Source organism: Peromyscus eremicus, chromosome 6 (genome assembly GCF_949786415.1).
Source record: "Peromyscus eremicus chromosome 6, PerEre_H2_v1, whole genome shotgun sequence".
Taxonomy (NCBI): domain Eukaryota; kingdom Metazoa; phylum Chordata; class Mammalia; order Rodentia; family Cricetidae; genus Peromyscus; species Peromyscus eremicus.
The window spans coordinates 63,487,208-63,514,980 of record NC_081421.1 but is presented as its reverse complement, the minus strand read 5'-3'; the positions used below and the strand labels follow the sequence as shown (position 1 = coordinate 63,514,980).

At 50.1% G+C, this 27,773-nt stretch overlaps 3 protein-coding genes across 3 annotated transcripts; 2 read left to right on the top strand and 1 right to left on the bottom strand.

Moving 5' to 3' along the window:
- Positions 1–288: 288 nt before the first annotated feature.
- Positions 289–6,608, top strand: Efna1 (ephrin A1). The gene is made up of 5 exons (XM_059264807.1): positions 289–471; positions 3,585–3,880; positions 5,927–5,992; positions 6,123–6,173; positions 6,352–6,608. The coding sequence occupies exons 1-5, from the start codon at positions 380–382 to the stop codon at positions 6,462–6,464; spliced, it is 618 nt and encodes a 205-aa protein (XP_059120790.1). The 5' UTR covers positions 289–379; the 3' UTR covers positions 6,465–6,608.
- Positions 6,609–8,713: 2,105 nt separating this feature from the next.
- Slc50a1 (solute carrier family 50 member 1) lies at positions 8,714–11,012 on the top strand. Its single transcript, XM_059264806.1, has 6 exons — positions 8,714–8,871; positions 9,135–9,212; positions 9,321–9,444; positions 10,038–10,199; positions 10,449–10,568; positions 10,648–11,012. The coding sequence occupies exons 1-6, from the start codon at positions 8,792–8,794 to the stop codon at positions 10,747–10,749; spliced, it is 666 nt and encodes a 221-aa protein (XP_059120789.1). The 5' UTR covers positions 8,714–8,791; the 3' UTR covers positions 10,750–11,012.
- An 839-nt stretch (positions 11,013–11,851) lies between these two features.
- Positions 11,852–12,429, bottom strand: Dpm3 (dolichyl-phosphate mannosyltransferase subunit 3, regulatory). The gene is made up of 2 exons (XM_059264805.1): positions 12,330–12,429; positions 11,852–12,202 (listed from the first exon to the last, which is right to left on the bottom strand). Exon 2 carries the CDS (start codon positions 12,195–12,197, stop codon positions 11,919–11,921), a length of 279 nt encoding a protein of 92 aa, XP_059120788.1. The 5' UTR covers positions 12,198–12,202; positions 12,330–12,429; the 3' UTR covers positions 11,852–11,918.
- Positions 12,430–27,773: the final 15,344 nt, after the last annotated feature.

Sequence of the window (27,773 nt, the reverse complement as noted above, 5' to 3'; positions counted from 1 at the left end):
CGCCCAGTCCCACAAAGCCTACAGAGCCTCACACAGACGTGTCCCCGTCCCCCCCCCCACCCCACCCCCCGTAAAGCGAACACGCAGCTATGGGGAGATCTGTGCAGACCCCGGAGCGCGCTCCGTCCCTGGGGCACGGGAGCCCCCCCTCCCCGAGCGTTTCCCTTCCTCCACCTCCCCAGCCACCAAGCCCTGGGGCAGCGCGCGCCGGGCGGGGCGGGGGCGGGGCGGGTGTCGGGCGGCGCCGGCCCAAAAGGCGGAGTCGAGCAGTGAAGAGGCCAGATTTGTGATCGCGGTGCCTACTGTACCGTGGAGAAGCCAGTGGGAACCCTATACTGCAGAGCTCTCGTCCCGGCCCGGCCCGGCCCGGCCCCACGCTATGGAGTTCCTTTGGGCCCCTCTCTTGGGGCTGTGCTGCAGTCTGGCCGCTGCTGACCGTCACATCGTCTTCTGGAACAGTTCAAATCCCAAGTAAGCCCCGAGACTCCCTCTGGCAGCCTGGGCGCCTGGTTGGCAATGCCTTTCCTCAGGGTAACTGTCCCGGCCGCCCCCTGGCCTGAGCCTAGGGGAGGTGGCCAGGGGTGGGAAGGATTCTGTAGCGTCCCACCTCCGTCTTTACCTTCCCTTAGTAACTGGCAATACCCGACCCTGGCAGAAACCTGCTCATGCCTACTTGCAGAGGCGCTATTTCAGCCCTTCTCTTCCTGCCCTCTGGCATCCCATTACTCCAAAGTAAGGATCTCATGACGAGCGTTCTTACCTTGAGAATGTAACATCGGCCCTGGCCTCCAGGGCTCTTAAGTCTCCCCATGAAACTTCTGTGCCCTCTCTTTTGGTGTGTCGCATGAGCATTTGTGTGACGACAGGCACCTATTGACATCAAGAGTCAACACAGTGCTCAGAGTGGCCCTGGAAAGACTCTTAGTAGGGATCTAGGTTTCGGGTATCAGGTATTCATTCTGTGTTTAAGATGACTCTGCAGAGTGGCCCCCAGGATTTTTTTTTGGTGGCATAAATTAGGCACATGCTGCTGTGCATGGATAGACTGCGGGAGTGGCCAAGGTGGTCACACCAGGGAACTGGTGAGGGGAGTGTCCCTGGAAAGCCTGGGGAGGAGCAGAGGGGCTTTCACGGGGCTGCAGAGGGCTGTGACAGGAAGGAGGCAATTTCTCCTGGGCAGGTTTTAGGGCTATGAAGCAAATGGTATTGGGAGGAAGACACCGCCAGACCCTTTGTTCTTGCCCTTGAGTTTCCTCAAGTTGTGAGAACAGTATTTGGGCAAAACCTAAGAGGGGGGCATGGTGGAACAGGGGGCAAAGGGCCTAGCCCCCGAGGGGTGGGGGCACAAAATACCACCAGAGCACTCCCACACCCAGTGTGCCTACTTCCCCTTTCCCTGAGCTAGATGCCATGCCAGTCTCCTCTGGCATTGTGGCAATTGCCTATTGAGGGTCTGTTGTCTAGGGCATGTCGGGAGGGCAGCATAGAACCAGCTGCCAGCCCTAAGGGCAATGTCTTCCTGGCCCCGGGCTGCTACGGCAGCCCAGCCAGCCCTGGATCCTACCCTTTGCCTCCCTGACCTAGTCCTGTCTTAGTAGTGGGAAAGAGCAAAGTCCCTGTTATGCCCATGCCAGGTGTTGGCTGAAGGAGGAGGAGGGGACAGGAAGCCATGAGTAGGGAGGGGGGAACTCTGGCCTTTTCCGTTCCCAAGCTCCCAGGTTTCCTCTCTTTCAGGAAGGAGCCTCTTCCTTGGCCCCCTCCCTGTCTTCTCCACCACTAATGTCGCCCCCCCTTCCAGACGGAGATTAGGTGTCACAGGCAGGCTATGTAGAGGGGGTAGTCCCCTTAGAAGTACACCCCACTAAGAATAGCTTCAGGCCTGTCCCTCTGGACACACACACACACACACACACACACACACACACACACACACACCCCCTGTCTTATTTACAGCTACAGGAAAGCCGGTCTAGAGTGGAGGTCATGGGCGGTCTAGCCAGGCCCAGCCTGGGAGAAGAGATGAGGTGGCAGTGAGCAGGGCGGGTGCAGGGTTGGCACAGGTGACTCAGGGTGGTGGGCATTAGCCCTGCGATCTCCAGGCTCCAGGCAGAGGCAGTGCCAGAGAAGGGTGTGAGCTGGGTTCCCATGGTCCTGGAGAGACAGCAGCTACTCTGGCTATTCAGACTTCTCTGCTCCCTTTGCCCAGAGGCCGGCACTGGGGCAAAACCAGTACTGGGCTGTCCTGGGGTCCAGGGGGGCTGCTTACATTTGACAAGGTGAATTTTCACAGGCTCTCAAGAGTGCCTGGGCGGGTAGCAGAGGTGGATGAGGCATGAGTCAGTGCCCATCACGGGAATGGGGGAAAGACGCCAGGCCCAGAGCTGAAATACCTGTTCTGAAATGGCTTCTATGTTTATCTCTCCAGAGAGGAATTTTAAAAGCCTCCCTCTGCTTCTCTCTCTTTTCCCCAGGGTGGGGGAGGGGCCTGGTAAGCCCAGTTCTCCAGGCTGCAAGCTGTTGCAAGGCCAGGCCTCTAAAGGGTCATGATGACTGGGTAGTGGGTGGCCACCATGGAACCCCACCATCACCATGGGCACCACCCATGCCGAGGACTTGGATTTAAAGCAAATTGGCAGGGCAGCTCTGCTGAGCCTCTCTCTGGCGGTGCTTGGGAGAACTCAGAGAAGCTGACTGGCTGTCAGCGGGAGGTGGGGAGCACTTTGCCACTGCTAAGACCCTACCCAGGCTGGAGCCAGGTGTCTGGAGCTAAGGGGGAGGGGCTGGTGGGCAGTCAGGCTGGAGCCTGCCGGGCTTGGGGGGAACTGACTGGGGGAGGGGAGCTGGCTCCACCTGGGGAGAAGGGAAAGGCAGAGACAGTCTCAGGTCTAAACTGTACCGTTTCATCAGGGGAAGGTGGGATTGTGACTCTTGGAGATAAAAAGACAGGGATGTTTGGGGGTGCTCTGAGGAAATGGGACAAGGCGATCAGGGCACACATTTGAGTAACAAGAGAGGAAGATTTGAGTGAACTGAGAAGAATGGTTTTACTCTCTGCGAGTCTGGGTTTGGACCAGGGACTGGGTCCTGAAGTGGAAATCTGAGAGAGACTCGGTGTGAGGGGCAGGACAGGCCGAGATAAGCGAAGAAAGGGTTGTGATGGGGGGCTCAGCAGCGCGGTAGAGAGAAAGGGACCTCGGCTCCCACATCCAGAACGGCCCAGACTGTAGTTTCCTGACATTTAAAGAAGACCTGGGGAAACAGAACAGTGAGTGAGCTGCAGAAATACTGAGGACCTGTCTATCTTTGGGCAGATACCTGGGGCGTTCTAGAAAGTACTTTGGTACCTGAGAGGTGCTTAGTGGGTGTTATTTGGAGAATGAGTAGGAGATGATGGTAGTGAGGGGATGGTTGAAGGTGTCAGAGAAAGATGATCAGTAAATACGGGAGTTAAGATATTGGGAAAAAAATCCATACTGAGGATTTACTGGGGCTCCAGTATGGAATGTAAGGGATGATGTGACCAGTTGGAAGAAGCTTCAGGCTCTGGTCTGACTTCCGCTTCCTCCTGCTTTGCATGGGTCCAGGTTCCGGGAGGAGGACTACACTGTACATGTGCGGCTGAACGACTACCTGGACATCATCTGCCCACATTACGAGGACGACTCCGTGGCAGATGCCGCCATGGAGCGGTATACGTTGTACATGGTGGAGCATGAGGAGTATGTGGCATGCCAACCCCAGTCCAAGGACCAGGTCCGTTGGAAGTGCAACCAGCCCAGTGCCAAGCATGGCCCAGAGAAGCTGTCGGAGAAATTCCAGCGCTTCACACCTTTCACCTTGGGCAAGGAGTTCAAGGAAGGACATAGCTACTACTACATCTGTGAGTGCGCAAGGGACGGGTCACAGAGCACTGGTGGCCGGCCGCATGCGCTTGGCTGCTTACTTAGTGGAGAGCCAAGTAGCCCAGAGCCCCCCAACCCTTCCAAGTCTAAACTCAGTTTTCTCTAATTCATAGCGCAGATGTGGAACAAGCTTCAGGTGTGTCCCAGACACAATCCTGGCACATGGACACAACATAACTAAAACACCCCTGGCCCCTGTCCTCAAGGAAGCTGGGAAGGAACCCAGATAAATCGTCAGGCCAATAGAAGAGTGTGATGTGACAGACATGAACACAGGGCACTTGGGGAAATGACCTGTGCACCTGCCAAAGACAGAAAAGACTGAGGTGGGGGTGACAAGGACAGGTGGCACATTCCCAAAGGGAGCGTGACCGCTTCTGGAGCTCCCGGGATGAGAGGCATACAAGAAATGGAGTGATGGGCTTGGACGGTGGCTAGGACAGATTCTTGGAGTCCAAACACTAGAAGGAGTTTAGACTTCCTCCTGAGGGTGGCAGAAACCCATTGATGAATCCTGAGCGTTACAAGGTCCGGGCTTTGTGAAGGCTAGATCCAGTGCTTATTCTCTGGGTGAGTCTAGGCCAGCATGGTAGAAAATGGCCCAGGGAAAGGGAAATTACACTGTGAACACCTCATCCAACTTTAGGATGGGAGTCATGAAAGATGGAATGTGTGGAAGGGACATGCTCCACGTTCCTGTCACTACCACTGCTAAAGTTGAGTGCTGTTCCAGAGAATGAGGGATGGGACTGAACATTGATCAGAAAGTAGGCAAAAACTGAAGATAAATATCAAGGTTAGCCGGGCGGTGGTGGCGCACGCCTTTAATACCAGCACTCGGGAGGCAGAGCCAGGCAGATCTCTGTGAGTTCGAGGCCAGCCTGGGCTACCAAGTGAGTCCCAGGAAAGGCGCAAAGCTACACAGAGAAACCCTGTCTCGAAAAAACAAAAAACAAAAAAACAACAAAATATCAAGGTTAGTCTAGGCATAGTGGCTCACACCTATAATCCTGGCACTCAGGAGACTGAGATAGGAGGATTGGTGTGATTCAGGGGCAGCCTGGGCTACAGACAAAGTTTCAAGTCAGTGTGGGCTACAGTGAGACCATGCCTAAAAAAACTGGGGTAGGGACTGCATAGTGGTGGCACATACCTTTAATCCCAGCACTCGGGAGGCAGAGACAGGTGGATCTCTGTGAGTTTGAGGCCAGCCTGGTCTACAGAGGGAGTTCCAGGACAGCCAGGGCTATACAGAGAAAAACTCTGTCTCAAACAAAACAAAACAAAACAAACAAACAAATAAATAAATAAATAAATAGCAGTTACTACATAAACCTGACAACCTAAATTCTGTCCAGAACCCACATCAAAAGTCAGATACAGTGGCCTGCATCTGTAATCCCAGCACTCCTGTAGGGCGATGGAAGGCAGGAACAAGAAATTAGCCTTGCTGGGCTGTGGTGGTCCAAGCCTTTCACTCCAGCACTTGAGAGGCAGAGACATGTGTATCTCTGAGTTTGAGACCAGCCTGGTCTATATAGTCAATCTCAGGACTGCAGGGGCTTTGTAGAGAGACCCTGTCCCCTCAAAGAATATATATATATATACATAAAAAAGAAAGCAAGAAAAGAAGAAAATCAGCCTCATCAAGCAGGCAGTGCAGAGGCAAGATGGAAGGCCAGAACCGACTCTTTGTGTCCTGTGTTTCACACGTGTGCCACGGCGTACACTAAAGAGGAAGAAAGAGCAATTTAAACGTAAATAAAATTTATTTATTGGTTGGGTATGGTGTTGAGTGCTTTTATCCAGCACTCAGGAGGCAGAAGCAGGTACATTTTTGTGAATTTGAAGCTAGCCTGGTCTACATAACAAGTTTCAAGGCAGCCAATGCCACATAGTGAAATCTTGTTTTAAATAAATTAAAAAAAAAAATTAAACAGGGCACTGAGGAAGCAGAGTCAGATTTGAGTTCATATCTTCTATCAAAGGCTCTTTCCTTAACATCCTTTGCATTTATTTTACAGCCAAACCTATCTACCATCAAGAAAACCAGTGCTTGAAGTTGAAGGTGACTGTCAATGGCAAAATCAGTGAGTGTCAGGCCCTGTGGATGCCTCCTTCCACCCATGCTGAGCTTGGTCCAGCGGTCTGGGAGGGGGCGGAAGTTGCCTCTCCGCCTCCCGTGGCAATACCTCATCTCCTACCATTTTTATCTTTCAGCTCACAGTCCTCAGGCCCACGCCAATTCACAGGAGAAGAGGCTTCCAGCAGGTAGGCAGCTAGAGCCAGTTGGGCCAGGGTCACAGGAAGGGGGTTTCTAAAAGAAGCTGGGGACTGAGGACCAGAAGCGGCTCCTTGGCCACCCAGGGCCTGGCGCCGTCCTGTTTGGTGGAGGCCCGTGCCAGTAGCGGGCCCCTCACCTGTCGGTCTTTGCCTCCTCACCCCGCAGATGACCCCGAGGTTCGGGTCCTGCACAGCGTGGGAGACAGCGCTGCCCCTCGCCTCTTCCCGCTGGTCTGGGCTGTGCTGCTCCTGGCTCTGCTGCTACTGCAGACCCAGTGAAGGTGTGTGCTTCACCGGGCTCAAGGATTGCGACTGGGCTGAGGGGCGGGGACAAGCACCCCGAAGCTCCAGCCCCGGGAACCACTCCCACCCCATGCACAAGCTGCCACCCTGAAGCCTCAGAAGGTTCAGTATTAAGGGTTTCAACCCGCCTGACTGTGCCGTTCCTGCCTCCACTTCAGAGGGACGGAGAAAGAAGTGGGGAAGGTCCTTTCCCTGCGATTTCTACCTTTAAGCCAAAGAAACAGGCTGTGCAGGCCGGCCTGGCCCATTTCGAGGGCCCAGTGGGAAGGGCCTGAGGTCATGTAGTTGGACGCTAAAGACGCCCTTCCCCGAGGAAGCCATGATGTCCAGATGAACTGACTGAAGGAAATGCTTGAGACAGCTTCCTGCGTGGGAGCCAGGTACAGGAGAGGCAGCATGCTTGGGCTGACCCAGCATCTCTGCAAGATTTTCCACCTGCCGAACTGCCAGAGAGGTTCGCAGCCAGGCACTGACTGCATCCTCCCCATCCGTCGGGCAGCATTCCCTGGAGCTGTGCCAACATGAGGACTATGCTGTTCAGAGTAGAGCTGTAAGGGCAGTGCCCGTGTGTACAGTCTGCGTAGTGTAGCCTACAGGGCAGGGCCCACATGTACAGTGTCTGTAGATAAACGTGCTGTGTCTGCTCATTTCTACAACTGGAGTTTTTTTATACAGTGTTCTTGGATTCATAATAAAGTCATGTTTTTGGTTTTTTGGACATGTTTTTCTGCCCCTCTATGTCGACGTATGATCACAGAGTCCCTACTCGTGTATTGGGCTCAGCGCCACCTCAGAAGCAAACGGGGCTGGTGTGGTGCACACCTGTAACCCCAGCTACTCTCGTGGCTGAGCTGGGAAGACGGTAAATTTGAGATAAGCATGGACAACTCAGACTTTTCCTCAAAAGCAAAAATGAGGGGCTGGGAATGCACCTCAAGAAGTAGAGTGCTAACCTAATATGTGTAAGCCTTGGGTCCAGTCCTCAGCAGCGCAAAGCCTAAGTAGCCAGGCATGGCTTGGGTCATGTCTGCAATCCCAGTACTCAGACAGTTGAGCAAGAAGATTGCCAAAATTTCAATGCCAGCCTGGGCTACCTTATCTCACAAAATAAATAAGTAAAAGACAAAACATAGTAAATGGCTAGGTTCAGGGGAATAAAGATGTAAGACACAACTTGGTTTTATTTATCTATCTATTTATTTATTTATTTATTTATTTATTTATTTATTTATTTATTTATTTATTGTTGTTTTTGAGACAGAGTTTCTCTGTGTAGCTTTGGAGCCTGTCCTGGATCTCGCTCTGTAGACCAGGCTGGCCTCAAACTCACTGAGATCCGCCTGCTTCTGCCTCCAAAGTGCAGGGATTAAAGGCGTGCACCACCACCACCACCACCACCACCACCACCACCACCACCCCGCTTGGTTTTAATTTCATTCTCTTTCTAAACAATACATGCTTCTTACCAGGCCAAAGGGAGGAGGGTGTTTCCTCCTCTGGGGGTCTGCAGGAGAATTCCCTATAGTAGTGAGCTGGCTTCCTCTCCGTGGGCCCCATTCTGTACGTTCGCTCTTCCTGTCCAACCTCTCATCCCACTCATCAGCCTCAAGCGCGGGGCTCTGGCATACCACACAGGTACTCATGCTGTCTGGGTGAGTCAGGGAGCTGGATGCCAGCTGAAGCTTGTGCACAGCCCCACCGGCAGAGCTGCGTGGGAGGCTGGGAGGGAAAGTTCCCAGCAGCAAGTGTGTTGGAACAGGGGGCCAGGGGTAGGACTGTCCATGGATAGGGCAGGTTGTGCAAGGGCGGGCATCTGAAGGAAGACGGCAACTCCTGTCAATTCCTGCTGTTTAGGGGACAGTCTAACAAGGTTTCAATAACCTCCAGGGCAAACCTTCCAAAGCTGAGGAACCAAGGCTCTGATATGGAGCAGTGAATAGGAGGAGCGCTGAAGACCGGGTGAGACTGAATTTGTTAAGAAACACAGAAGTTGAGGCTGGTGGTCTAGATGACCCAAAGAGTGAACAGCGTGGGAGGAGGGGCCCTGTCGGGGACAAATGCACGGTCCCTACTAAAACCATGGAGCGCGCTCCGAAGGGGAAGCTCAGGAACCCAGCCCGCACACAGCAGCCAACCACCCCGCCGGCACGCAGCGCTGCTGTGGCAGGGGCCCCAGTTCCGGTGCAGTTCTGGCGAGGGCGGGTTCCGGCGCCGTTCGGCGGGAGGGGCGGGGCTTCGCGGCCGCCGGCTCTGGGCCTGAACAGCTAGTGCACAGTACTGGGCGAGGGAACCGACTCGGTGGGATGGAGGCGGGCGGCGTGGCAGACTCTTTCCTTTCCGGTGCCTGCGTGCTCTTCACCCTGGGCATGTTCTCCACTGGCCTGTGAGAGCGCGGAGGGACTGGGCTGGGGAGAGGACTAGGAAATCAGGGAAGTGGTAGGAAAGTGGTCAAGAGACGTGGCTCCAATTCCGGGCTGCATCTGGAACCCAGAATGAAAGTGGAGTAGAGTTGGGTGATCTGGGGTGCTAAGGCGAGGCTGGCCCCTCGGCCTGAGTCGGGGAGATCTGCTTGTCGTTCAGGGTGGGTGACAAGCACTGAGGAGTCGTCTACCCATTCCTAACAATTCCCTTTGGGTCCCCTTCCAGCTCGGACCTCAGGCACATGCAGAGGACACGGAGCGTGGACAGCATCCAGTTCCTGCCTTTTCTCACCACGGATGTCAAGTGAGAGTATCGTTGGCTGTGATGGGAAAGGCTGAGGGAGGCGCAAGAGGTCCCTGGGGACCCCCTGCCACACTCAGCCCCTTGGACCATAATCCCCTCCTCTCACAGCAACCTGGGCTGGCTGAGTTATGGAGTCTTGAAGGGAGATGGGACCCTCATCATCGTCAATACCGTGGGGGCTGTGCTTCAGACTCTTTATATCCTGGCATATCTGCACTACAGTCCTCAGAAGGTAGAGGCCCTCCCTCGCACCCACCTCTGCAGCACGCCCTGCCATGTTAGCAGAGCAGACAGTTTCCTGGAAGACTAGTAGGGTGGCATTACTTCCTTTTCCTAGAAGGTACTTCTGGTTCTCCTTCCCATGAGGCTAAACCTACAAAAAGCACACACGGCCACCCACCCTCCCCTGGCTCACAAGCCTGGTGGTGGCTTACCTAGCCTGAGGGTATCAGTGCTAACCCATTCTCTCCACAGGCTGGGGAGAGAGGGCTATGCTGTCTCTGAAGGTTCCTTTAGAGTTAGAGCCAGGGCCAGTGGCTAAGAATGGCCATTAGCTCTGCTTTCCCACTCAATCACGACTTCCCGTGTATGTGAGGCTCACAGGAAAAGGGGAGGGAGAAAAAGGTAATTGTCCCTTCCCTGGAGACCTCCAGTACTGTGTGAACGAGACCTCCTTCAAGTCATTGGTGAAATAGAGACTGACGTGAAGGCTGGGATAAAAGTTGATTTCCCCATTAGAGCATGGACGAAGGCAGGATGCAGCAATCCCCCGCAGAGAAATGAGTGTTCTGGTACAGATGCAAGTAAGTCGCTTCTCCCCTGCAGCATGCTGTGCTCCTGCAGACCGCAGCCCTGCTGGGGGTCCTGCTCCTGGGTTATGGCTACTTTTGGCTTCTGGTGCCAGACCTTGAGGCCCGGCTCCAGCAGCTAGGCCTCTTCTGCAGCGTCTTTACCATCAGCATGTACCTCTCACCACTGGCTGACCTGGTGAGTGGGGTGGCCAAGAGGTAGGGGAGAGCAGGGTTAGGCTCCCTTAGCCAGAGACTGGCTAATGCTCCAGAGGAAAATAGATCCAGCTCCTGGAAGGAAGCCAGACAGTCGAGGTAGGTGAGTGGGATGCAAGAGAGGGCTGGGGTGATAAGATCAGAGGGACCTGGGTCTTTTTTCAGAGGATATTCTTAGGCAAGGGTGCAGGAATGGTACTATGCACCTGAACCAGGAGTGTTTTTGCCACAGGCCAAGATCATTCAGACTAAATCGACCCAGCGTCTCTCTTTCTCACTCACCATTGCCACCCTCCTTTCCTCCACCTCCTGGTCCATCTACGGGTTTCGACTCAGAGACCCTTACATCACGGTAAGAAGATCCTGAACGGGACGACGAGTCTCCAAAGCAGAAACTAGTTCCTGTCTTTATAGCAGCTTTTTGGTTGCAGGTGCCCAACCTTCCAGGAATCTTCACCAGCTTGATCCGCCTTGGGCTTTTCTGCAAGTACCCCCCAGAGCATGACAGGAAATACCAACTTCTGCAGACCTGACCACAGCCACCTTAGGGCCAACGTGATACCAAAAAGAGCTCTTGTTTCTGCTGGTCCTCCTGACCAATTCCATGGATGCAATGGGTTGTGAGAAAAAAAGCTGATTTTGAAAATAGAGGGATCAAGGAAAGACCTTTACGTAGATCAGATGGGACCTATGGGATGAAATCACATTTTTTAAAGAGCTGATCTTTTCTCATTTTGGAGGCTAAGGTGGTATCTTTAGAATGTGCCCTAAAATAAACTGTTCCCTGCCCCTGCCTGCAGGCCTTGTGCGTTCTTCCTGACCTGATAGGAGGTGGGTCTAGTGACTGGCATCAAGGATTGGCTCAGAAAAGGTATTCGACTGACCTAGAAGTCACAAAGACCTGGAAGACCTTTTAAAAAGAAAAAAACCTTCAAAGTTATTTAAAAAAAAAAATGGAAGTTAGATATACATACTTCTTGCCCAGCTTTGTGTGGGAAGCCTACAATCCCAGCATTTAAAGAGTTTGAGGCAGAGCGGGGTGGTGGTGGTGACTGACTGCCTTTAACGTCAACACTCAGGAGGCAGAGGCAGGCAAATCTCTGACTTTGAGGCTAGCCTGGTCTACAGATTGAGTTCCAGGACAGCCAGGGCTACACAGAGAAACTCCGTCTCAAAAAACAAAACAAAGAGGTTGAGGCAGGAGGACCACAAGGTTGAGGGCAGCCTGGGCAACATGGCAAGTTGTAAGCCAAGTTGGACTACTCAGTCAAACCATCTAAACTAATAAACAAAACAGGTTTGGGATGTAGCTCCGTTGAGGGCTCACATGTTTGAAGGCCGGCAGGTTCGATCCCCAGCGCCTCATCATCTAGTCATGGTGGTTTAGTGTGTTAATTAGAGGAGATGAGAGGTAGAGAACCAAGAGCATCCTCAGCCATATGCCTGGGTTCGAGGCCAGTCTGGGACCCATGAGATCCTATTTCAAAAAAAAAAAAAAAAAAAATCTGTGAAGACAGACCACCATCAAAACGCAAGGCTAAAAGCCTGGGAAGATGGCTCTCCCGCCTCGCACTTCTTGACTTCTGGTACACAGAATCCCCAGTACTTATCCTCCATCCTCAAACTAAACAAGGCTAGAAAATAAAAACTGCACTTTAATGGGGAATGAGCAAGGATGTCCGGACAGGAATGGGTGAAGGTGTCAGAAGCGTAGCCCCCTGCGGGTTAAATCCGCTCGAGCCTCCAGGATCTGGCTCTGCAACTCTCGGGCGGCGTCCTCACAGTCGTGAAACGTGGCCACGCGATAGCCCACAGTGCCCAGGGCATAGCAACCAGCGGACACCAGCAGGTAGGCAGGCAGTGGCCACAGAACCTCCTGGTAAGGGAAAGGCAGCTCCAGGCCCAGAGCTCCCATGGTCAGGGCAGCCCAGGCAGAGCCCAGGAGCGCCAGTCCCCAAAGCCACTGGGTTAACTTCGTCATAGTCGCTGCAAAGAGAGAAATCAAGGCTAGAGAGCCTTTCTACCATTACCCGCTCTGCATCTGACACTCACTCCCAGTCAGTGCCACCCTCGTTCACCTTTCCTTTCCACTCAGCCCGCCACCCAAGCGTACCTCTCGGCGTCGCGCTGACTTCAAGGTCCGCATCAGCGTCGGAAGTCCTCTTCTACTACCTCCCTTCCTCCGCACTGCCTTCTGGGAACTGTAGTTCTCAGCACAAAGCCTGGGGAACTTCCGGTCGCGCTCAGGTCCGGGAAGGTTGCAGAGCCCTCCTCGGATATCGCCGGCTAAGAGTTTTTGCGCTGCTTTTTCTGGGGACCCAGATCTAAACTGGATAGACTTGTGGAAAGTCTGAGAATACACCAAAATATTGCAGTAAGAGGAATGTCATATCGTCTGTAGTGATACATTGCTTGTACTCTTAATAAAATGTGCCTGAAGATCAGAGGACAGAACAAGTTGAAACAAGTTGAAACATAGAGGCCAGGCAGTGGTGGCACACACCTTTAGTCTCGGGAGGCAGAGGCAGAACCGTCTGGATCTCTGTGAGTTCAAGGCCACGCTGGGCTACACGAGATTACTCTAAAAAAGAAACAGCCAGGCAGTGGTGGCACACACGTTTAATTCCAGCACTTGGGATCACGCGCCTTTAATCCCAGGACTAGGAACATTGAAACAGGAAGTGATATGGCTGGGCAGAGAAAGGAATAGAAGGCAGGAGGAGACAGGAACTCTGGCTCTCACTTTCAGGCTGAGGAGTTGGTGAGGTAAGAGGTAGTGGCTGTGGCTTGCTCTGCTTCTCTGATCTTTCAGCTTTCACCCTGATATCTGGCTCTGGGTTTTTATTATAAGACTGATTAGGATTCACGCAACAATGGTCCCCCTTAAACTCAGTTCTCCAGCGCAGATACCCCACTCATTCAGTTATTCAAGCATTATTCCAACACTCCCACCAAACACTGGAGATGCTCATGCCGCCTCACACCTGCTAGGTGAGTGCTCTACCATTGAGCCCTTTTTATTTTGAAACAGGATTTTACTAAGTACACAGGATGACCTTGAACTCCAGTTTGAGACCCTGTCTGAGAAACAGGCTGGTCATGGTCAGAATGGCACGTACCTATGATTCCAGAGCAACTCCACAAAAGAAGAAAGAGGAGCATTGCAGAATAAGATAAAGGGTTGGCTTTAGAATTCCAATTTAAATAAAACAAGAGGGTTTTTTGCTTGATTGCTTTGGTTTGTTTGGGTTTAAAGTCTGTATGTGTGCATATGTGTGTCAGTGTGAGCATATGCTATGTACATTCAGGTGCCTTCAGAGGCCAGAAGAGGAGATTAGATTCCCTGAGCTGGAGTTACAGGTAGTTGTGAGCTGTGTGACATCGGTGCTGGGAACCAAACTCAGGTCCTTTGGAAGAGCAGCAAGTATACTTAACTGCTGAGCATTCTTTCCAGCCTGGGTTTTGTTTTGTTTTGCTTTGCTTTGAGACAGAGTCTAGGACTCCAGGCTGGCCTAGATCATGGTGTGTAGCTGAGAATGACTCTGAACTCTTGATACTCCCGCTTCTTCTTTCCAAGTGCTGGATCACAGGCACATGTCACCAAACCCAGCTGGAAGCAGTTCTGTTGGCTTCAAGGTCAGCAGAAGAGTAAGTGAAGGAATCAAGAAATTCTAAGCCAGGAAAGATGGGACATACCTAAAATATCAAGACTCAGGAGACAGGAGGATTACTCCAAGTTCAAGGCCAACGTGAGCGACATAAGGAAGATCCTGGTTTAAAAAAAAAATAAAAAGAAATCTGGTCTGAGTGGATTGAAGATCCACTTAGAAACTCCAAAGTAAAGAAAAAGGTAGACTGTAATGTTCAAAGATCCACTGTTCAAAGCTTTGTACCTGGATTTGGAAATCCAGACTACTTTGGTTTGTCAAAAAGTAATCTATAGGGCTGGAGAGAGCTCAGCAGTTAAGAACACTGGCTGCTCTTCCAGAGGACCCCCTGGGTTTTATTCACAGCACCCATATGATGCCTTCAACACTCTAACTCCAGTTCCAGAGGATCTGGTGCCCTCTTAGTACACAGACATACATACAGGCAAAACACCCATACATATAAAATAAAGTAGAAACTGTTGGGGAATATTCCTTTACACTGTGTGAAGATGTAATGCTGTGATTGGTGTAATAAAAAGCTTAACAGCCAATAGCTAGGCAGGAGGTATAGGCGGGACTTCTGGACAGAGAGAGCTCTGGGAAGAAAAAAGACAGAGTTGCCAGCCAGAAGCAAAGAGAGCAAAACATGGGGGAAGAGAGCTAAGAGCCACGAGTCACGTGGCAACGTGTAGATGAATAAAAATGGGTTAATTTAAGTTATAAGAGGTAGTGGGACAAGCCTAAGCCATAGGCTGAGCTTTCATAATTAATAATAAGTCTCCAGGTCGTTTTTTTTTTGTGAGCGGGCAGCCCAAAGAAAACACTGACTACAAGAAACAAAACCAAAACACCTTGTTTTCTCAAAGCCTTCACTGTTTATCAGCAATTATTATTTTAAAAAAAAGAAAAGAAAGAAAAAATAAAGTAATCCACATACTCAGACTACCAGGCAAGAATAGGTTGTGCCATTTCCATCAACTGACTTCAAATAGCAAAGCTGTAGTTTGTGAGTAAAAGGGGAATTTCTTAGCCCTGTGTCCTTGAAGCTGATTAGCAAAGCAGATTTACAGAGTGACACTCTTAGCACAAGTTCCTGATTCATCCTCAAAACTTTTTGTTTGTTTTTGTTTTTTTAAGATGGGATTTCTCAGTGTAGCCTTGACTGTCCTGGAACTCACTCTGTAGACCAGGCTGGCCTCAAAATCTAGAGTTCTACCTGCCTCTGCCTCCCAAGTGTGCTGCCACCACCTGGTCTCAAAACTTAATTTTTTTGGGTGGGGGGGTGGGGTTTTGAGACAGGATCTCACTGTGTGGCTCTGGCTGTCCTTGATCTCGCTCTGTAGACCAGGTTGGCCTCAAACTCACAGAGATCCGTCTGCCTCTGACTCCCAAGTGCTGAGATTAAAGGCATATGCCATCTGGCTAATTTTTTTAAGTTTTGAGAGTATAATTATATCACCCTCCCCCCACATTTTCTTCCTACAACCCCTCCCTTGCTCTCTTTCAAATGCATGGCGTCTCTTTAATTCTTTTAGATTTATATTCTATATGTCTATGTGTAGCAATGTTATGCCTGTATGTACTTGTACACCGTGTGTGCGTGTGTGTGTGTGTGTGTGTGTGTGTGTGTGTGTGTGTGTATGTATGTGTGTGTGTTACCCAAGGAGGTCAGATCCCCTTGAACTGGAGTTATTGATGGTTATGAGCAACACTTGTGGGTGACAGTTACTGAACCCTGGTCTTCTACAAGAACAGTACATAACCTCTGAGCTATTATCTCTCTAACTCCAGCCTCTTTAATTGTTGTTACGTGTGTGTGTGTGTGTGTGTGTGTGTGTGTGTGTGTGTGTGTACATTCCTGAATATATAAATACAACCTGTTCAGTCAACATAATGTTACTTGTATGTTTTTAGGGCTGATCATTTGACGTGCTCTTCTGGGGAAGACTGTTTCTCCAGTTCCTCTAAGATTCCTTAATCACCTGTAGTTCTTTTTCTGGGCTGAGACCTCATGAGCTTCCTTCCCTCTTCTGTGTTAGCATGCCTGTTGGTGTGGTCCTGGTTAGGCAGCCCTGTTGGTGAGACTTCATGCACGTAGCTTCTCTGACATTTCTAGGCGATGAAATCTCACAGCTGATTCACTGATCCTCTGGCTCTCCTCAGCTTTCTCTCCTCAAAATTTCCTTTCCTCTCTTTCTTTTTTTTTTTCTCTCTAAAGTTTTCTTAAATAGCCTTGCTTTGTAGCTCTGACTGGGCTGGCCTGATACTCATTATGTATCCTGGGCTAGCACTATTTACGTTCCTTCTGAGCTCAGTTTTCACACTAATAATGATGTAAAAATTGATTATTAATTTAGCTAAAAATTAGAATACATTTAAATTAAAAAGGTAAGATAGGGAACTATGTTAGAAAAATGAGGATTGGTGACATTTAAATCCTTATTCGATGGCATGCAGTCTCTTAGGAGACCATGCCAGCAGCACGAAGTCCTGGTTTCAATCCCCAACATCACCAAAAAAATGAAAAATAAAAGAAACTGGAAGGAAGGAAAAAAAATCATACAATCATCTGTTATCTAGAAATATAGGTAAGGGGGCTGGAGAGATGGCTCAGTGGTTAACAGCACTGGCTGCTCTTCCAGAGGACTGGTGTTCAATTCCCAGTCACCCACATGGCAGCTCACAACTGTCTGTAACTCCAGTTCCAGGGGATCTGACACCCTCACACAGACATTCATGTAGGCAAAACACCAATGCAATGAAATAATAATAGATAAATATTTTTTTAAAAAAAAAGAAAGAAATATAGGCAAATCTTAGAAGCAGCAGCTTCTGGCTGAGAATGTTGATGTGGAGAAACAGGAATACAGGGAAGTGAGAAGGGAGAACTGGTTTTCATCAGATGCTTGTAGAACTGATTGGCTTTTAAAACTATGTAAATTCCTTTTTGTTTTGTTTTGTTTTGTTTTTTGTTTGTTTTTTGAGACAGGGTTTCTCTGTGTAGTTTTGGTGCCTGTCCTGGATCTTGCTCTGTAGACCAGGCTGGCCTTGAACTCACAGCAGTCCACCTGGCTCTGCCTCCCCAGTGCTGGGATTAAAGGCGTGCACCACCTTTGTTAAGATTGTAAATTCCTTTGTTAAAGAAATTTTTGTTTTGTTTTGCTTAAAGAAAAATGCTTCCCCCCCCCCTCCCCAGGTGATGACCTCCCTATTCGGACATGCCTCTCACAAAGGCTATCTATCCCTCATCCCTCTCCAGAAGAAAAGAAGAAACAGAAGAAGCAGTGCCTGGTGCAGAGCCCCATTCCTGCGTCATGGACATGAAATGCCCAGGATTCTTCTAATCCCCATGGTCTTTGTCCACACCCAAATGCTGTCTCTCATGTTAGCTGCTCCACTGTGCTCTTCAGCCTACAGGAGGGGAAGTGATGCTGACAGAGTGATACCTTAGGTCTACTCAGGAGGGGGCGGGGCCTTAGGTCTACTCAGGAGAAGGCGGGGCCTTAGGTCTGCTCAGGAGGGGGCGGGGCCTTAGGTCTGCTCAGGAGGGGGCGGGGCCTTAGGTCTACTCAGGAGGGAGGCAGGGCCTTAGGTCTGCTCAGGAGGGGGCGGGGCCTTAGGTCTACTCAGGAGGGAGGCAGGCAGAGGTCTGGTTAGGCCCCTGCTAGATCAGAACTAGAGAAACAAGCAGGCCTTGGTGCTCTATATCTTCTTCAACCTCCCAGCGTCAGCCCTTAAGAAATAAAGAGAATTCAATAATGATCATGGGCAGAAAAATAACCATTCACTCAGAGGCTTGTGGGCATCTTGGCCTGTGTGACACTACACTGTTTAATGTTGACAACATTATACAACAGGTTTTTTTTTTAATTTTATTTTTATTTCTGTGTTTATCTGTGTGTGTGTGTGTGTGTGTGTGTGTGTGTGTGTGTGTGTGTATCACATGCGTTCTGGTACCAGCAGAGTCCAGAAGAGTGTGTTGGATCCCCTGGAGCTGGAATTCTAGGCAGTTGTGAGCTGCCGACATGGGTCATGTCCTCTGCAAGTGCAGCAGCTGTCCTTAACCACTCCAGCCCCTTCAGTAGATAGTTTTTAATTAGTATTTCCATGAAATTCATAGACTGTATTCTAATCCACTCATTCCTCCCCCATGCAGTGGGTATTATTTTTATATGTCCGTATATGAATGAAGAAACAGACACCGAGACTATAAAAAGGTAAGTAGTTTGCCCAAGGTCATGAGACAGAAAGAGGTACTATTGTGCTGTGCATTCTGGGTGATCTCCCTGTTCTGTTTTGCTGGCACAGGAATGGGTAGATAGGGATTATCAGAACAAAAGACATAAACTAATGGATTGCTAGGTGCCACATACCATGGAGAGTGCTTAACGTACATTCGCTCATGCAAGCATCCCAACAGCCGTAAGAAACACATGCTATTATCGCCTCTGTTAGGCACACAAGGAAAATGAAACAGAACCCAGACACTCTGACTCCAGAGATCACCACTAAAATACAGCACCTCCTTCACCAAATCAATAAAACAGAATAAGAAGGGGAAAAACTATAAACTGGGTGTGGTGGCACATGCTTGTAATTCCAACACTGGGAAGGAGAGAGGAGGAGGAGCAGAAGTTCAAGGTCAGCCTCGGGTACCTAAGGACTTTCGGCCAGTCTAAGACAGATGAAGCCCTGTCAGAGAGAGAGAGAGAGAGAGAGAGAGAGAGAGAGAGAGAGAGAGAGAAGAGGAGAGGAGAGGAGAACTGGAGAAATGGCTCAGTGGTTAAGAGCACTTATGCTCTTGTGGAGGACCAGGGTTCGGTTCCCAGCACCACATGGTGACTAACAACTGTCTGTAACTGCAGTTCCGGAGGATCCAATGCCCTCTTCTGAAGGCACTTGTAGGCAAGTGGCACCCAAAACAAATACATCTGCAACGAGTTTACTATTTAAAAAAGAAAGTTAAGTCTCAACCTCACGTCTTCTACCAAAATATCTAGTACATGGCCTGGAAAGACAGCTCAGCAGGTCAGAGCACTTGCTGCTCTTCTAGAGGACCAGAGTTCAGTTCCGTTCCTAGGTCTGGAAGTTTCACAACCTATCACTTCAGTTCCAGGGGATTCCATATCTTCCTCTGGCCTCAGAGAGCACCTGTATATTATACATGGCATAAACATATACACAAACACAAATAAAACCTTTAAAAAATATATCTAGCCAGGAGGTGGTGGCGCATGCCTTTAATCCCAGCACTCAGGAGGCAAAGGCAGGTGGATCTCTGAGTTTGAGGCCAGCCTGGTCTACAGAGTGAGTTCCAGGACAGCCACGGCTTGTCTCAAACAAACAAGCAAAAACCTTACTACATTTTAAGTCAATACAGGAACCAGATATGATGACTCAGGCTTGTAATCTGAAGCAAGAGAATTGCTGTAAAGTCAAGGCCAGCCTGTACTACAGACTATGTCTGAGGCAGGTTTGGAGGCCTTGTCTGAAAAAAATAAACAAAAATACATTTTTTTAAAAGTGGCATCAAGAGCCAGGCGGTGGTGGCGCACACCTTTAATCCCAGCACTCAGGAGACAGAGGCAGGCCGATCTCTGAATTCAAGGCCAGCCTGGTCTACAGAGAGAATTCCAGGACAGCCAGGGCTGTTACACAGAGACATCTTGTCTCAAAAAACAAACAAACAAACAAACAAACAAACAAAAAAGTGGCATCCAGAAGGCATACAACAGGGGTTAATGTTTCTTATTAAGAATAGTTACGTGGAGGCTGGAGAGATGCTTGGATTTAACTCCCAATGCTCACAGGGCGACTCACAACCATCAGTAACTCCAGTTCCAGGGGCTTTGACCCCTGGCCTCGGAGGGCACCAGGCATGCCCACAGTACACAGACATGCATGCAGACAAAACACCCTTACACATGAAGATGACACCTGCTAAAGACTCACCCTGAACTCACACTCCTCTCTCCCCCATTATCATTCAAAACTGTGTGAGGGGAGTTACTTCTGCACGGCTGAGCACCTGCCTGGCTGTTGGCACTGTCTACCTTTCTGGCTTAGGTTTTAAAAGGAAACATTCTAAACCGGGGGGCTCCTTATTCTAGTCACTGAGGAGTGAGGAATGTGCACCATTAACCAGAACATGGAGGACGGCTTGATCACCTCAGAGGAGGACTTTATGGAGGCCCAGGAGCCTGACCTGACTGTGGAAAGATGAGTAAGAGGCACAAACCTGAAGGAGAGCCTGAACAAAGACACAGGTATGACAGTTCATGCTGACTAATTCTCTGTGGCTGTCTCCAAGACAAAGAATGCTTCCTGGGTGGAAATAGCAGGAGACTGGGAAAACTGGCCCTGGATCAGGTGATTAGAGACCTCTGAGAAGTGTTTGTGTTGTGTTAGGGGGCTGGAGAGATGATGGCTCGGTGGTTAAGACACATACTGCCTTGTAGAGGATCTGGGTTCAGTTCCCAGCATTCTAGCTCATAATTGTTTATGACTCCAGCCCACGTGATCGACAGCCTCTTCTGATCTCCGGACACCTGTGTACATACCACACATCATAAAAAGAAATCTTTTTTTTTTTTTCTGGTTTTTTGAAACAGAGTCTCTCTATATAGTCTGGCTGTCTTGAAGCTTTCTATGTAGCCCAGGATGGCCTCAAACTCATGGAGATCCGCCTGCCTTTGTCTCCCAAGTGCTAGGATTAAAGGCGTGTGTTATCACATCCCGCTTAACAAAAATAAACTGGTTTTAAAAAATTGTTTTGAAGTATTCATGGAGCTGGAGGGATGGCTCAGTGGTCAAGAGCACTTACTCCTGCAGAGGGCCCAAGTTTAGTTCCCATTAACTGCATGGCGGCTCACAACCATCTGTAACTCTAGGGGATCTGGAACCTTCTTTTATCCTCTGCAGGTACCAGGCACACACATGGCACACACACATACAGGCAGGCACATGATAGACATAAAAATACATAAATCTTTCAAAAAGTATTTGTAGCTGGGGCTTGGGTATCTGCTCAGTCATAGAGAGCTTGCCTAGCATGCACAAGGCCCTTGGGTCAATCTCCAGTCGCTTGAAGAAAAAGGGTGTTTATGTTGGTTAGGGCTTAGTCAGTGGTTTGCTCTCTGACCTGCATACAGGTACCCACAGGTGCCACTCAGGAGATTACTGAGTCCCTCAGGAGGGCTCCAGGTAGATTGTGTCCGTCCCTGCCCTCAAGGTACCCACAGTTTCCTAGGGGCAACAGAACAGTCATACATATAATCAATAAAAACACACACTGGGAAGATTACAGACAGGCTTTACAGGGAAGTGATAGATCAAAGATGTAGTGCTGATTGGGGAAAGAACTCAGGTGAATCAGGGCTTCCAGGGAACTTAACCTAAAGCACCCAGACAGGGAGAAAGGACCCAGAAACAGACCTGGGCAGTTGGCAGAGGCATCTGCCTCGTCTGAGTTCAGTGTTTTCAAGTTGACTCAAGGCAGAAGCTGAGTTTCAACAAAGCCCAGTGTGCCATGGTATGTACTGGTGGCTGTCTGGATTGTCCAATAAACACCTGTGGGGTCTCTGCAAATGCCACACCACCGATTAACGATCTGCATAAGGCAAGAAGGAAATCAGGCCCAACTCCACTTAGTTAGCTGGTGCTGATTCAAACTTCTAGAGTCTGACTCTGGGCAGTTTATTTTAGATATATTTAAGTACAGTGTAATTTGGGGAAGATTCCTGGTAACAATTATCTCAATCCCATGTGTACAATAAAGCTCCAAGTGTGACTACATCGAAACTCTTTTGCAAAGTACATGTGACCTTTTCCATAAAGGTGCATTCTATAGCTTAAGGACCTAGGATCTGGTGTGGTCCTGTCATACAGATAACATAGAAGTCACCAAGCTATAAAGCACATGTGACATCTCCCCTAAGGGTGGATTCCATCGACTGAGAAGCAGATGATAAAGGTCTAGGGAGGGAGAGTCTGGGATCATGTTGGGGATTTGGCCCTACGGTTTGCACAGATCGCCAGGCTATTAACCACGTCCACTCCTGGCCTCTGTGCGGAAAACAGGTATACATCTCCCCCATTGAGGAGACAGTTCTGCATGTTGAACATTCCCGGTTTCCCTAGTGCCTATCTGTGAGCACCAGGACCCCATGCTGGCTACAGTCACCTGTTAGCTGGTGCAATGGTGTCACTTAGTCTCAGACAGTTAAGAAGCGGAAGCAAGAAGCTAGCATGAGCTTGAGTTTGATAACAGCCTAGACAACACAGTGAGACTCTGCTGTAAAAAGCAAACACCTTTGAGCAGAGGTATAGATTAGTGGCAGAGCACTTGCTTTGTATGCACAAGGTTCTGGGTTTGAACCCTCCCTTCTGCAAAAAAGAAAGAAGATGACTGAGGACTTACTATTAAACAGACCAATCCCTTCCATTCCATGAAATGGGTGGTGGTAGGGACAGAGACAAGAAGCAAACAAGTGTGTACTATATCAAGTGGAGGGAAGCCAGGTGAGCTGGTGTATGTCCATCACATAGGAGGCTGAGGCTAAGGGATTGCCACATTGAGACCATCCTGGGCTAGACAGCAAGCATCAAGCCAGCTAGCACTATATAGTACAACTATCTCAGGAAAGCTGGAAAAGGGATGTGAGATAGCTCAGTAAGTAAAGGTACTCGTCCCCAAGCCCGAGGACCTGAGTTCTATCCCTGGCACCCACGTGGTGGAAGGAGAGAACCAACTCCCTGATAGTCCTCTGTTCTCCACAGGCATGCCATAGCACACACAAATAAATAAATGTGATAAAAAAATGTTTAGGGGGCTGTAGAGATGGCTCAATGGTTAAGAGCACATGCTGTTCTTCTAGAGGACCCTGGTTCAATTCCCAGCACCCACATGATAGCTCACAACTGTCCGTAACTCCAAGATTTGACACCCTCACACAAACATACATGTAGGCAAAACACCAATGCACATAAAATAAAAATAAATGAATTTAATTTAAAATTAAAAAAAAATGTTTAAGCTGGGGGCAGGGGAGCCCTGGGCATGGGAACAGCAAGTGTGAGTGTTGACAACCCGCTGCCCTGCCAGTCCAAGATTGTGTAGTCGTGAGCAGATAACTTCAGCCCTTCCTGTCTTTGGTGAAAACAGTGCATGAGTCAGGGTTCTCCCACAAAACAGAAGCGGTGGCAGAGAGACTGACAGACTGACCTTAAAGAATCGGCTCAGCAACCATGGAAGCATCCAAGTCCAAAGCCTGAGGCTGGAGACCAGGAGGGATCCAGGATTTCAGTTCAAGTGTGTGTGTGTGTGTGTGTGTGTGTGTGTGTGTGTGTGTGTATGTGTGTGTGGTGATGTCAGGAACCCTTGACTGCTCTCCCAGCTCCTTCTTTGAGCAGCATTGCTCATTCAAACCCAGAGTTCCCTTACATGGCTGGTCTTGCTATCCAGTTTGCTCTGGGGATCCCCTGTCTCCATCCACTAAGACTGAAATCACGGACAGGCTACCGCACCCACCTGGCGTTTTTGTGGGTTCTAAGGATCTGAACCCTGTTTTTCACCCTGAGTGCAAGCACGTCGGCCACGGAGCTCTGGCACCCCCTTCCCCCCCTTTTTTTTTAAGGTAAGTTAATCTCATTTAAAACACATTCCTGATGGGTGTATAACTCACTGTTAAAGTACCTGTCTATCATGTGAGACCTTACTGCCCTCCCCGACCAAAAAAAATTGTCATCATCAAAGAAGAAACAACCATTTCTCAACTACACGGCTTCCCACAGGATTTAACTCGAATCTTTAGCACTATAATTCAGGTAGCTATGATTAGCCTCATTTTACAGTCAAGGAGTCTAAAGTGTGGAGAAGTCACTCAGTTTGCCCCCGTCCATCACCTGCTCAGTGTCAGAGTTCAAACTACATCTCAGGTGTCTGATTCAAGATGTAGCTCTTGATGCCAGGGATGTACAGGGCTTGCCACTGTGCATGAGGCCCTGATTCTACACCCAGTACCAAATAATGTTGGGCATGGCGGCCCACACTTGTCGTCCCAGCACTGGAGAGATGGAGGTAGGAGGATCAGAAGTCTATCATCCTCAGCAACACAAAGAATTCAGGCCAGCCTGGGATATATGAAACATTGTCTCAAAAACTAACAGGGGCTGGGAAAAGTGGCAGGGCTCAGGTCAAGGGTGCTTGGTCTTGCAGGGATCCTGGGTTCGATTCCCAGCACCCGTATGGTGGTTCACAACCATCTGTAACTCCAGTTCGGGGGTTCAATGTCCTCTTCTGACCTCTGCAGGCACCAGGCACACACACGGCTTACATAAATACACACAGGCAAACACTCATACAAATTAATTTAAATAACAGCCACAGCAGAATCAAAAAGCATCCCTTTCCCAGCCTCACGCTGCCCACCGACCTAACACTGGCCTGGAACACAGTCTAGAAACAGAGCAGGAAGGGGTGGTCTCCTGCAATGCTAACTCCTGCTGGTCTACTACCCTCACACAGGCCATGTACACACATCCCAGCCCCAGAAATCCCTCGACGCAGCTTGAGGTCAGTGCTCGAGGCAGATCTACCCAAACACAAAGAGTACAGCTTTTCTCCGTGTCACCTGGGGCAGTAATCCTGGTCCCCAGGTCCCCTGAGCATACAGGAGCATCGGCCTCTTGCCCTGGAGAACTCCCGGGCTTTTCTTTTCCAGCTTTCTCGAGGTGTGAGAAGTTCTCAGGGAACCTCGAGGCTTCCTCCTCACAGGTTAGGAAAGCCATCTGGTTCAGGCTTTATTGCTTCCAAGGGCCTCCAACTAAAATTTCTGGTGTTATTTCCCTATGTAGCTAAAGTCACAGCTACTCCAGTAAAACAGAAAGAAGGGATTTGCCATACAACTGATTGAACTTTTGTTTCTGAGTTTGCATATACACAAAACACTAGGCCAATGAATCTGGTGTGCCCATTACCACAGACCTTGAAGGGATAAAGTAGGAGCTTAATTTCTCTCGTGGGAATTTCCATAGATCCTGTAATGATCTCGTGGGTAGCACAATTGGAACACTGTGTTAAGGACTGTTCATTTTGAGCTAGGGATATGGCTCAGGGTAGAAAGGGCTTGTGTGAGGGCAAGAGTTCAGATTGCTAGAACCCATTTAAAAGCTAGGCAGGCACAGCAACCTCCTGTAATCCCAGCTCACAGGACACAGGGACAGGGGATTCCCTGGGCAAGCTGGCTAGCTTGACTTGCCGGAATCTGTGAACTCCAGATTCACTGACAGACTCTCTCTCAGTAAATAAGTAGGGAGAGACTGAGGAAGACACTAGACTTCAACTTTGGGCCTCCAACCTTGCATGCATACGTGTATACACCCATCTACCCACGTATTTGTGAATATGCATACAAGTGTGCATACCACACTCTATACATGCAAGAAAAATATTAATTTGTTAAGTAGAGACGTGCCTGGTTTTTCCAGCTGTAGCTTGAACCTCTATAGATATAGGGACCTAGATCTCTCTCCAACTGGCAACAGATCTGAACCCCAGGAAGGAGCTGCTGAGACCTGTGGGCCACAATTCCCACCCTGTACAGGCTCACTGCTGAAGAGGCTAGTTGGGTGTGGCTGTCCCTTGGAGCCCAAGGGGAAGCTTTGAAGTCTATATTACCAGTGGTTGGCCTAGAGCTGTTTGCTATAGATATTGAGAATGCCCAACTCTATGGCCAATTAGGACCTTCTCTCTCTGCCTCTGCAGGAACTCAACTAAGTAGCGTTTATGGTACAGTTTTTATAAGCCCAACTGGCTCTCAGCCCTAGAAGGGGTGGATTAGGGAGCAAGATCCTGGCTCTGGCCCTTGAGCCTCCAGAAACTCCCATTTCCCCTGGAGGGAGGCAAAGAAATGTACCTACAGGGAACAATTAAGGACCTAGGCTGTTACCTCGGGCCTCTGACCATTGTTTGCTTAGGAGGCAGCAGTATTTGTAACATACGTCAAAGGCTGCACAGAGTAGACTGTTGGAGTCCCCCCAAAGAAGACAGGGCTGCCAGCTTCCCGTTCTACCAGGTTCCCACAGAGCCTGCCACCCGATGACTTCACAGTGAACTTCAGAGTATACCTTTCACTCGACCTTTCTCTTGGGCATCTGTCTCTGTGTCTCTCAGCATCTCTGTCTCTATGGGTCTCTGGCCTGCTCTTGTTTCCCAACATCCTTCCCGAGGCCCTGGGGAGCAGAGCTGTGGAGGCAGGGGGCAGTGGGAACAGGACGGTGTCCGGTTCTCACCAAGGACAATATGGGGCGGAAAGGGCTGGAGCCAAGGCCTGGCGCAGACTAGCCTTCCCGCCTGCCCTGGGCGCCCCCAGGTCCCGCCCTGTCCCACTGGTATGCCCTAAATGCCAGGCGCTCTTTCATGCCAGTGCCCGTCCCGGGGAGGGAGGCCGGCCCTGCCTACTTGCTTCGGTCTCAATGTCCCACTGTCTTCTTGGAAGGTGGCATCACCTTTGACTCCCTGGAGCACCTCAGGTCAGGGGCCAGAGGCCTCCCGCCGGGCTACACCGACTCCGCCCACGTATTATTTACTCCTGTTTCCGGAGTTGGCGGCGGGTGCCTGCGGGTGTCACTGCCACGTGTGAGTGAACAGGAGGAAACATCTGGCTCCCTCTGTCCTCCAGGGGGATGCCCCTCTCTCCCTCGGGTCCGCTGCCTCCCGGGTGGAGCAGAGTCCCAAGAGCCCCAGGTTCCTTTGCCCCGTTCACCTTCAGCTCTGGGAAGCCACCGTGTCCTCGGGCCCCTTTACCTAATGATGGTGATTAGAGGCTGTGATATCCCTGCCAGGGTTAATTGGCAGGTCAGCTGTGCACAGCCTACAACTAGACACCACAGATAGGCTGAGTACAAAGCTGCTATTGGCGCCGACCTGCCTTGTAAATCCACCATTCCTGAGGAGTGGGTCATTACTCCTGAAGCACACCCGGCCCCAGGTCCTACACGGTAGATGGTAGCAGGTGCCTAGACCCCTTAGCCCTGCTAAGACACCTGTTCTCTGGTCTTCCCCTCAGTCCCCTAGCCATAGAAACGATGCTATCTGCCCGGCTCCACCGAGCCAGCCTTCTGGAAGCCTCTGGACACTCAGGAAGCCTTCTCCCAGGACTGTATGTGCTCTACCACTGTTCCTACTCCAGGTGCGGAGAAAGTCAGAGGGCCCTGCACATCACAGCCCTTACTTCCCTGCGGTCTCACGAGGTGAACCAGGAGCCTGGAACGCCATCCTCAGGAAGACAGACTGCGACCTCCACTGGAAACTCTCTGCCCAAGGCTTGGAAGGGAGGCTTCTACCCTCCCAGGACCCTTGGCTTCCCCGGTAGGCTTTCAAAGAACTAGAGCACCCCCTAGCCGCCCTCTGGGGACAACCTGCAGGGAGCAGGCTGTGTCCAGGACAGATGAGCTCACAGCGCCCTCTGCAGGCACTTTGTGTAGGCTGTGTGGCGCTCCCTCCCCCAGGGACGGGGAAAGCTAGGGTATGGGATAGGGTAGGGTGGCCTCTGACCCTGGCTCACTCGCTCACAACTCCTTCGATTTTTATTTATCTTTACTAGGCCTTATTCCCTAAGTTTTAGGTGCCTCTAAAGATCAGAATTTTGTTCTAGAAGGGTTGAAGGATAAGTTCTTTCATTCAACCAACCTACCAACCTATTTTCCATTATCAGGCACCACTGAGCATAGAAAGTGACCCAAATGGGTGTTCCCTAAAGCCTACAGCATCCCCAGGAAAGGAGGTGCCTAGACCCCTTCCTTAGCCCTGCTAAGACACCTGTTCTCTGGTCTTCCCCTCACTCCCCTAGCCATAGAAATGATCTATCTGCCCGGCTCCACTGAGCCAGCCTTCTGGAAGCCTCTGG